The following is an 11,744-nucleotide window of genomic DNA, read 5'->3' as shown; positions in this document are numbered from 1 at the left end:
AGAATTTGTTGTTAGAACCTTTGTTATTTATATTTATACAATATGCATATATATTTATGTATTAGTTTAGGTATAATTATTTATTGTGTTTAGTTATTTCAGAACTCCTGAATATACCCCATAGTATTTAAGTATGTAGCGTAAGTTAAAATATACAACAATGTAAAATATCCCGTGATAAGACACCAACAAAAGAAAACGAATAGTGAAAGGGGGAAAATTGCAATAACAAACATGCGGGACAAACATTTTAGGGGAAAAGTAATGAAATGAACAAAATAATAATACTTTCCAATTGCTTAAAAAAGAAAAATGAAAAAGAAACAACAAAATTGAAAATAGAAATTAAACAAAAGATGATTTAAAAGTTTTGTATGTGTTTTTTTTTATTTGGAATGCTGATTATATATATGTGAACGATGTCTTTTTTTTATTTCAAGAAACAAGAGAGAGGTGTTCTTTACTTCTATATATATGCCACTTACACATGTTATACTATCTAGTGTGCATATGCTGTTGTATTGTTGATGTTGTTGTTTTTGCGACAGCACCAAAAGTAAATTTAAAGAAAAAAGAGGAAGAAAACTAAGTAAAACATTTAATACATTATTGTTTTTTGTTCAACTTATAAACTAACAAAGAAACAAACATATTGGTTGTTGGTATTAACGCAAATGATGTTTTGTTTTTTATAAATATAAATTAAAACAATTTGCTATTGCATAGTAGTTTGAACTAAACCCTACAAAAGAAAAAATGAAGATGTTGGCAATTATATTCTCCAAGGTAGATGTGCATGATAAAAAAACACTACAACAATTCTAGTTTTAAAACAAAAAACGGGCGGCGACTTGTTTCTTTGATGTTATAAAGAGTTTGTTTTAAAATAGAAATTGCAGTTTTGTGTTTTTTCTTTACACTTTTTTCCGCTCTTATTTACAATTACTAGAAAGTAAGTTATTGTTGTTGTTTTATATTTATAAGGGGAGGTTTTGTTTTGCTTATTTGGAAAAAAATGACACTAACATTTTCGTTGACACCATCAATACTATTTTGTTTTTTTTTCTTTAATTATATTATTTAACATACTTTTATTTTAAATGGTAACTGAATATGGTGCTTTTTCCACTATTATTTGTTGTTGTTGCTGTTGTTGTTATTATAACGACGATAATAATTATTGCATTTTCATATTTGAACAACAATTAATAATTAAAGCTTTCAAAGCTTTTGGTTTTTTTAGTTTAGACTAATACAAATTTAATAAAACAACATAAAATAAACAAAAAATGAACGACGAAAACAGGGTTTGTTGTTGTGTTTTGCCATCAAAACGAACAACGAATTTAATGACGCGAATCTCTAGGATAGAATTCAGCCAAAATGGAAGCTGGAATACGTTTCAACATTTCCTTGGGGAAGATACGCAACAATTGCCAGCCAATGTCCAAAGATTCGAAGACGGTACGGTTTTCGTAGTTACCCTGGAATAGGAAAATAAAAGAAATTATTAAAAAGAAGTGTTTTTTTAAATAAAATTTAGGTCTGCAGATCCATTTGAGATCCAATTACAAATATCCACCATAATTACAAAAAATCGGAAAACATATATGGAATCTATAATGAAATTTGAACCTATCTGAAGCTAATTTAGCAGACGTCAGTTTAGAATTAATTTCTCGTGGTCTGTGCTAAATTTCGTGTCAATCGGAAAAATCATTTACATGAGATCCTACAAATTTTGTATATATTTACTATGTTCAAATTTGAAGCGATTTAATTCAAATTTGACATAGGTCATTCTAGACTCAATTCAGTTCACTATGCAAATTTTCGTGTCAAACAGAGGTTTTCGCCCATCATTTTCCATAAATCGGAAAGAAATATACATGGGAGCTGTATATAAATCCGGAGCCATTTTAAGGAAACTTGCAAATTCTTCATTAGAGACTCAAATCCGTAACCTATGCAAAATTTCACGTGAAATCGGACGACAATGTATATAGGAGCTTTATATAAATCTGATAAGATTTAATGGAAACTTGGCATAGTTCACTCAAGACTAAATTCAGTACGATATTAAAAATTTCGGATTTTATATTGGAGCTAAACCCCAACCTGTACCGATTTAATGGAAACTTAACACACGTCATTCTGGACTTATTTAGTACGCTATGCCGAATTTCGTGCAAATCGAAAGACATATAAGGACTTTGGTACACCATTTACATTAAATCGGACGAAACTATATATGGAAGCTATATCTAAATGTGAACCGATTTTCACGAAACTTGACACATTGGATTTATTTCACTACGCTATTCAAAATTTAGTACAAGTCGAAAGATATATAGAGACTTTGGTACACCATTTACATTAAATTGGACGAAAATATATGTGGAAGCGATATCTAAATCGGAACCGATTTTCACGAAACTTAACTCAGTACGATATGCCAAATTTCGTACAAATCGAAAGATATACAGGGACTTTGGTACACCATTTAAATGAAATCGGAAAAGTATGTAAGGGAGCTATATATTTAAATCTGAACCAATAATCCCCAATTTTAATTCATCCTTGTGCTTATTAAATGAACCGTGCCAAATTTAATCGCAATTGGATAATAAATTCGACATAAACATCCTTTACGAAAACAAAAAAATATACTGATGGACGAGCATGTGCAAATCGGCACGGCATAATTTTACAGCTAAACCTTTTTTATAATATTATGATCATATAATTCTATCCTAAAAGGATAACACATAAGGCCTTGATTACTCAAAGACTTTGGCGATTTAATATCCTTGGCTCAACTCATTACCTATTCCCTTTCATTAAATCATGGAGGATATTGTAGAACAAAAAAAAAACAAAAACGTCATCATCAATTCCCACCAACTCACCTGTGAAATGAAGTTCTTTTCGAATTTGGTCAAGAATTCCAAATACAACAAATCATCAGGAGTCAAAGCTTCTTCACCGACGACAGCCTTCATAGCTTGTACATCCTTACCGATGGCATAACAGGCATACAATTGATTGGATACATCAGAGTGATCCTTACGTGTCATACCCTCACCGATGGCAGATTTCATCAAACGTGACAAAGATGGCAATACGTTAACTGGAGGATAGATTTGTCTGTTGTGCAATTGACGATCGACGTAGATTTGACCTTCGGTAATATAACCAGTCAAATCAGGAATTGGATGGGTAATATCATCGTTAGGCATAGTAAGAATGGGAATTTGTGTGATGGAACCGTTACGACCCTCAACACGACCGGCACGTTCATAGATGGTAGCCAAATCAGTGTACATATAACCGGGGAAACCACGACGACCGGGTACTTCTTCACGGGCGGCGGATACTTCACGCAAAGCTTCAGCATACGAAGACATATCGGTCAAGATGACCAAGACGTGTTTCTCGCATTGGTAGGCCAAGAATTCGGCAGCGGTCAAAGCCAAACGTGGTGTAATGATACGTTCAATGGTGGGATCGTTGGCCAAATTCAAGAACAAGCACACATTTTCCATGGAGCCATTCTCTTCGAAATCTTGTTTGAAGAAACGAGCAGTTTCCATGTTGACACCCATAGCGGCGAAAACAATGGCGAAGTTATCCTCATGATCATCCAAAACAGATTTGCCGGGTACCTTGACCAAACCGGCTTGACGACAAATTTGGGCGGCAATTTCGTTGTGGGGCAAACCAGCAGCTGAGAAAATGGGAATCTTTTGACCACGAGCAATGGAGTTCATCACATCGATGGCAGAGATACCGGTTTGGATCATTTCTTCGGGATAGATACGAGACCAGGGGTTGATGGGTTGACCTTGGATATCCAAGAAATCTTCAGCCAAAATTGGGGGACCCTTGTCGATGGGTTTGCCGGAACCGTTGAATACACGACCCAACATATCTTCAGATACGGGGGTACGCAAAATGTCACCAGTGAATTCACACAGTGTGTTCTTGGCATCAATACCGGAAGTACCCTCGAATACTTGGACAACAGCCTTGGAGCCGCTGACTTCCAAAACTTGACCGGAACGTACGGTGCCATCAGCCAAACGCAATTGGACAATTTCGGCGAATTTGGGGAATTTCACTTCATCCAAAATGACCAGGGGACCGTTGACACCAGACACAGTCTTGTAGGCTGAAATAAAAATAAAACAAAACAAAAAGAACAACAATTAAGATAAATGTATGTTTCACATGACAATTGTCAAAATGTAAAGAGAGTATATAACGGCAACAACAAAAACATGTTAATCATTTGATTTTGACATGTGAGAAAGAGAGCGTATCACCCAGTAGTTTTGTGCATTGTGCCCATAGATAAGCAGAGTCAACATAATTAATTAGAAACCCCTATTGCTGCTGCTAACCAAAAAAAGAATAACTTCAAAGTCAATGTGTGAAAAGCAAAAGAAATAAAGTAACAATCAAGTCAGCTGACTTATCGTCAACAAATCCCCCCTCACACACAGACGTGCTTATTCATAACTATTGTACCACTAACAAAAATGGAGAAATAATTTTAAAGATAATAAGAGAGTAACCAAAATGAGCATAACAATTGATAACAAGTGTGGTTTTTGTTGTTGGGGGTGTGGAGTAGCTGTGAAATAACCTATATTTTTGAGATGCCAAAATTGTTATTTTTTTAATGCTATATTTGAATAAATAATAATTTAAAAAAATAAAATATTATGAAAAAGAGCTAAAAATAATTTTTTTAGATGCCAATGGTGGCAAAATAAAACAATTGTAGATCAATCGATCTACGAAGTAAAATTATTTTGTTGAAATAATCTGAAAAACCATTTATATTTTTCGAAGAGTGGGATAAGAAATACTTTATAGATGGAAATAAAATCTATTTTGTTAAGAATTAAAAAAAATAATGGACTCAAACAATTAAAGAAGAATTTTAAAGGAACTTGAAAAAAAACTATTCTAATTTTGAACTGTGGTCGTATATATAAAAAGTTTTTGTCCTTTATGGGTCGCTTTGAGCTTGGGGAATCATTTAGTTGGTAATAATTTCCAAGCAGTATTTTATTTTTAAATTGGTTTCAGTATTGGCCAGTATATTGCATATTTCACCAATATCAAATTAATGTAAATAATGTATTTCATTAAGATATTAAAAAACTGATTGCTATGGGAACTGATGGCTTACGAATTATTACAACTTAAATGCCTTGCAATCCTATTTTTAAAGCATTTTTCATATATATAACACACAGAAAATAGGATGAGATATTTATATGGTAGCTATATCAGAACATTGTAGTGTATTGAGAATGGTCTGCGCAAGAGTTTTTACTCACTAAGAAACGGGAATACCGAACTATAGCCACTTCCACAATTGACAAATGGTGCTTACACGATCAAAATACCGAAAACATGGACCAGTATTAGAAATTGTCACAGAAAAATATTAGGAGCATTGAAATTAGAACTGATGGCCGGAATGAATTTCAAAGTTCTATTGTGTGGGTTAATCGGAATAGAATGCTGTATGATTCCCGCTTGGCCTTAATCGTCTTGTAAATAAGCCATTTATAATCCGTTTAAATCCGAAAATGAAATGTGCAATAAAAGAAGATAAAAATCAAAATATCTACTCCTGGTAAATATTTGTAAATTACCTGAGAGGCAAGGACCTTCAAACTAAGAACCCGAAATATCAAATTACACCCACTTCAATTGGCAAATGGGACCTAAACGAACAAAACCATGCACCTATATTAAAAACCGTCGCAGGAGCATCGAACGCGAAATGCTAAATTACTTCCTTTTCAGGACGAAATCTTAAAAATGCGAAAAACTGGCGTCTGCTATACCAAATCGTGGACCGATGTATTCCAAACAGAGGTCCTGGGAGTTGTAGTACCAACCATCGTAATAGTAATCGTAATTTCAAAGTTCTATCGTGCTGGCTAAATCGGAATAGAATACTGTATGATACCCAGATGAATCAAAAGAGCAACTACTGGGAAAAATTACCTGGAAGGGGCCACTAAAGGGAACTGACTTCTTAAATTAAAAAGAAATCGCAAACAAATTGGTATTCTATAAGAGGTTTCTGATTTCTCTACGAGCTGATCATTTGATTATCAATTATCATAAGAAATTTTTTGGTAGAATATATGCAGCAAAATATTGACCAAATTGATTATTCCTGTAGAGAGTTGTTGTGTGACCCTAACAGACATACGGATAACCCACTACCTCATAGTCTACACCTAATATTGAGAAATATCTCTAGGAATAAAAGCCTGAATAGGAAAATGGCAAAGCAAACATCTCAAAGCCATAATTAAATTTTGTTATCATTAGTCAATGTCATTTGTAAAACCAAAACACGGACCAAATTCTCTGTGCTTTTAATGACCATGTTAGGTTTGTTCCATTGGGTAGGAGATATAGATAATATATTTTTAATCCTTAATTCATATCAATTCGGAACCTGGGAAATGTTAACAATATTATTTTCATAATATCTGATAATTATTTAGGTTCTCCTCAACACAAGATAGGTATAACACCACGAAGAGTAAATGAATTTAATTTTGAATTCCCTATTTAAAAAATAGAAAAAAAAATATTTTCTTTAATATAACCCCCCTTGTAGAGGAGAGATTAAAAATAGTCCCATGATTATATAGATTTGGAAGGGAACCTCCCTCAAAAGAAATAGCATTCTAAAGAAAAAAAATAATATTTATATTTTCCCAATTAAGTACTTAATGTGCTGCTTAATGAAAAAAATAAATATTTTGTTGATTTGTATTTACCGAATAATACAAATCAATAAAATATTTTTTTGTTAATTAGATTTTTCCAAATTGCGGCTTATTTAGTCCTATAATTATAAAGAAACCCCAAATTTTTGTATAAAACTATAAAAAATTAATTAATATATATTGTCTATTCCTATTTTATTTATTTCCTATCCATTTCTTTTTAAAAAAAAAAAAAAAAAAAAAAAAAACTTAACCCTTTTTTACTAAATGGGAGTTTCTTTCAAACAATCCCATGATTAGAAACAAAAACAAAACATTGGTAGCTTCTCGCTGTCATTAACAAACAGCAAGCAAAAACAAGTCACATGACGTTCAGTCAGTCAGCCAGTAAAAAAATCGTAGTTACTACACGTATGACAGCAGCCGAATATCGAAAAACAAAAAGAAGAGTAATAACTAGGCTCTAACCTTGCTGCCAATAAATATCTTTACACCCACTGTGGCTACAATTTTTTTTTTGGGGGGATATACAAAAAAGAAGAAAAATGGGATAAAAATTATTGGCAAGAACAGATTCTATTGATTTTTTCGGCCCCTTTTGATATCTTAATGTCTCTTTTTTGGTCACAATGCAAAACGGCCAACGACGTAACGCTTTGCTTACTCTCTTTTTCTGTTAATATACATTTTTCATTCTTCCATTCACATCTCACTCTCTCTCCTTCTTGCTCTGTGTATACGACGTTAAAATATAATATGGCGACCACTATCTTGACATCTACTCGTTGTTTTTGTAGTACGTACTCTTTACATTGCACTTTTTTTCAATTGGTCGAAGACCAAAAATTCCTTGAGACTTTTTTTGCGAATGTAAAATTCTATACAAGAAATTTTGTTCGTCGTCGTTGTCTACTTACTCAATCTTGGTTGGGAAATGAAATCTCTGGAGACGGCTAGGACGTGCTCCCTTTGAGCTTGAGCTGCACTCATGGACATTTTGTCTTGTTTTTTTTGTTTTTGCGATAGTTTTGACAAATGGCTTTCACTTGTTTTTCTTTGGTTCCGATTGGAATTTCTTCACACTCGTCCAGTTAGAAAAATTCCAGCTATAGAAAATGCAATAACACACAATAATAAATCAATCAATAAAAACACTGTTTCTTGCAAGAGGAATCTTTTCAAATTTAAATACACACAATTTTTCTTGTTGAATTGCAATGTTTTTTCTATCTATTCCGAGGGTCCAGTCCAGTCAGCTGCGTTCCGACGTTGATGGAGTACGAAGAAAAATTCACTCTGAACTAGTAAAATTCACAATGACGTCTCACGTGCTGTCATGTGATCAACGCAGTCCACACAATTTGGTGGGTTGTATTTTTTGACAGCTGTCAGCTGTCATTAGCAAAATGTAAACACAGGGTTGTAATTCCCAGCGGCAGATGTGCATTCTCCATGAAATGTACGAGATTTTTATGAAAGTACACAAGCAAATATTGTAATTTTAAAATAAAATTTAACAAAATAAACTAATAAAATAATTTATGTACCCCAATCAACCCCTAACACCTGCAAACATTGTTGCTTTCTCATTTTAAACACCATCCACACAACTGTCACTGTTATTCGCCATCACTGTATGGCTGTACAGAGTTGTATTTTTGCATATTAACAACAACAAATTCGCTGAAAGTGAATCTCGCAAAACGTGTCTGTCGGAATTTTTAGTTTTTATTTTTTTGCCAAAAAGCAGCAGCATCACCGTTTTGTGTGTCCCCCCCGGAATCAAGTGCTGAAATTTTATACGACGAATATTTTTGTTAACACCTCTATCCATTCACATACAAATCAAACTTTTGTATAATGGCTCTAAATCCGCTGTACGATGATATTGGCAAAGGATTTGTCCAACAATATTACGCCATGTTCGATGATCCATTGCAGCGACCAAATGTGGCCAATTTCTACAGTGCCACTGATTCATTCATGACCTTCGAAGGACTTCAAATGCAGGGAGCAACAAAAATCATGGAGAAAATCACAAGTCTGGCATTTCAGAAGATTTCCCGAGTGATTACAACCGTGGACTCACAGCCCATGTTCGATGGCGGTGTCCTCATCAATGTGCTGGGTCGTTTGCAGTGCGACGAAGACCCACCACATGCCTACTGCCAGACCTTTGTCCTCAAGCCTTTGGGTGGAACCTTCTTCTGTGCTCATGATATTTTCCGCTTGAACATACACAACACTGCATAAATGCGAATCGTCAACATAATTATTATATACTATATGTTTTATACACTATCTCTGGGTGGGGTCGTGGTCACTAAGAGGATCTCACTCTTGTTGTGCTGTGGCGGTAGCTAGCCTAATTTGCATTATCAATCAACAAACAACCGGCTTTTACCTAGACCCGTGGAAACTAAATAAAAACGTCAAATAAAACAAATAAATGAAAAAATAAATATTTATAACCTAACTCTTGTGTATTGTAAGTCTGAAATAAATAAAAAATGATTTGTTTTCAAGCATTCGTCTATTTATATTACTTTGCGATTTTCTTTCTTATTGCTTATTGTTGTTCGAGGGCATTCGGCGGGGTAATAGCAAGATGACGCATCGAAAGGGGCCAATTTAATTTTTTTGTTATTTAGGGATGCCAAATTGTGAAATGTGACGGTGTGGGGATAAATTGGACTTTTGAACAAATTGTTAAAACTAGCATTTGTTTTTTCTTTTTTTTATTTTGTCACATATTTGTTGTTGCTTTTTCTTATTAAGTTTTGTTTACTATAAAAAATTCAATGATGTGTAGAGGCAAATAAATGTAAACAACATTGTTTTTGTTGTTTACTTTTTTATAAATGTAAACAACTTTGTTGCAGTAGCAGTTTACTGTTTAATTGCACACTGGGCCGAATATGAATCAGGTCTAAAAATTGGGTGTTTTTAAGGAAAAATGACACAAATCATATTAATACCAACAAATATTTAAAATCTACGAACTGGAATAGGTCAATATTTTTAAATATTTCGAAATAAGATTATCAATTAAGTAAAAAATTAGTTCTATAGTAAATGCAAAATTTGCCCTTTATGTTTCATATTTTAAACAGTGACACAAAATAATGCTCATGGTTATAAAGTCATAAAGCGAAAAAAGGACTATGAAAACATACGAATATCAATTTATTTCCGTTTAGGAACCTAACATTAATCTTATAGTACGTCTACATTGTACCGGATTTCGTTAACCCAGTGGGTTCCAATTGTCAATTCCATTGTATACATGTCAAATAAATCCTAATGTAAATGCCGTTTTATGCAGACATATTCTGGACATCAATTTACAGAGAAATTTTTCCCTCTTCCCTTTAAAGGTATTCTGAACCAGAACTCGCAGCGAATTTTTTTTTTCGCATTTTCACTTTCCCCCTATTCTGAATCGAGTTCGAAAGCGAAAAAATCAGCTTTGGGGGAAAAATAGTTATTCTGGATTACAGGGAGTGGGACTACAAAAATATAAGAATTAAATATATATATATTTGCGATTATTATTACGATTTTGAATATTATTAATGGTTGTATGTATATTTTTAACTCAAAAACAATAAATAAAATGCCATTGGAAATCCTATTGATAACTATGTCTACTCAACCAAATATTGCCACGGAATGTATAAAGCATGGCAAAGTGAATAGCAGCTGATGTCTTGATTAACTGTCAAAGAGCGTAATTTCTACTTGAATTCGATGTGCAATGTTGCCAACCATGTTAAATATTATAAGGAAAATTTTGACAGATGATCGAGACAAAAATAAAGGTTTTTGTTGTGTTACATCACCTTATAATTGCATCATGGTATAAAGGCAATAAGGAATATTTAAGCCGAGATTGATACAGTTAGGAGGTTAAATAAAAACATTTTGTGTGAAGATCTGTCTCTTTAGAAAAAAATATTAAAAATTATGGAAAACCACATAGCCAAATTTGCCTGATGAGCCGCTTAGTCTGCTTTTCCACAGGCAAATTTTTATTTGGCAAATACTGAGTTTGTAGGCGAGAGAGGTGCGAGGAAGAAAAACAAAAATTTGCCTGTTCAGAATTTGCCGTACACGCAAATTCTGCTTTGCTCTGTTCGTTGAAAACAATTTTGTTGACATTTCCTTTTGAACTTATTCGCTTTACTGACACACAGCCGGCTTTTGTTTACAAACCTGTTGCTTTAATTTGTGCAAGTGAAATTTAATTTTTAATTTTTGCAATTTATATAATAAAATATATAAAAAATAAATGAAATATTAAAAAAAATCTTTAAAATGCAAGCACTTTTGACTTTTATTTTCTTTCTTTTGTATTTTGATTCGTAAATTTGGCAAAGAAAAATTTGCTAATGGAAAAGCAAGCGAAAATTTCAAAAGAGAAAACAAAAAATTTGCCAAATAAAAATCTGCCTGTGGAAAAGCAGACTTAATAGTGAAAAACTCAAATAAAAATTATAGGTCTGTTCCCGTACTGCAAGAATCTACTACTTTTTATTACGACAACAAATTTTCCGTTATAATATCGACAAAAATAGTAAAAACTTGTAGATTCTTGCAGTAAGAACAATAATAAAACTACAGAAAAATATTTTTTCTTTCAAATTTATCGTGTGCATGATTTGAAGGACGAAATATAGGATGAGGCGCATATCGTGAAATAATTGACCATTTTAAGAATTTGAGAGATAAATTTCACACATAATTGTGATTTCTTTCAGATTTCTTCCCATTATTCGTTGTGTCTTTGACGGTTTGACAGTGATGCGGTGTTTGCCATCATAAAAAATGTTCTTTTATCTGTATTCTGTTGTACTACAAACAGCTGTTTCACATACCGTCATATGTTGCCACATTTTTAAACTCTAATTTATTTTCTTTAAATTACAAATAATTTTTACAACGGATTCATTATATTTTACATGTATAATTTAA

General features: G+C 32.9%; 2 protein-coding genes across 2 annotated transcripts; one reads left to right on the top strand and one right to left on the bottom strand.

The window, feature by feature from the left end:
• Window positions 1-1,330: 1,330 nt before the first annotated feature.
• On the bottom strand, window positions 1,331-7,876 carry LOC133334731 (V-type proton ATPase subunit B). Its single transcript, XM_061543059.1, has 3 exons — window positions 7,688-7,876; window positions 2,910-4,171; window positions 1,331-1,484 (listed from the first exon to the last, which is right to left on the bottom strand). The coding sequence occupies exons 1-3, from the start codon at window positions 7,764-7,766 to the stop codon at window positions 1,347-1,349; spliced, it is 1,479 nt and encodes a 492-aa protein (XP_061399043.1). The 5' UTR covers window positions 7,767-7,876; the 3' UTR covers window positions 1,331-1,346.
• A 672-nt stretch (window positions 7,877-8,548) lies between these two features.
• Window positions 8,549-9,026, top strand: LOC133334687 (probable nuclear transport factor 2). The gene has a single exon (XM_061543021.1). The coding sequence runs from the start codon at window positions 8,631-8,633 to the stop codon at window positions 9,021-9,023; it is 393 nt and encodes a 130-aa protein (XP_061399005.1). The 5' UTR covers window positions 8,549-8,630; the 3' UTR covers window positions 9,024-9,026.
• The last annotated feature ends 2,718 nt before the right edge of the window (window positions 9,027-11,744 follow it).

This window comes from Musca vetustissima, unplaced genomic scaffold (genome assembly GCF_032173495.1).
Source record: "Musca vetustissima isolate MV318-11 ecotype Yass unplaced genomic scaffold, APGP_CSIRO_Mvet_v1 utg65482, whole genome shotgun sequence".
Classification (NCBI taxonomy): domain Eukaryota; kingdom Metazoa; phylum Arthropoda; class Insecta; order Diptera; family Muscidae; genus Musca; species Musca vetustissima.
The sequence above is the reverse complement of the archived record's forward strand: the minus strand, read 5'-3'. Positions and strand labels throughout refer to the sequence as shown.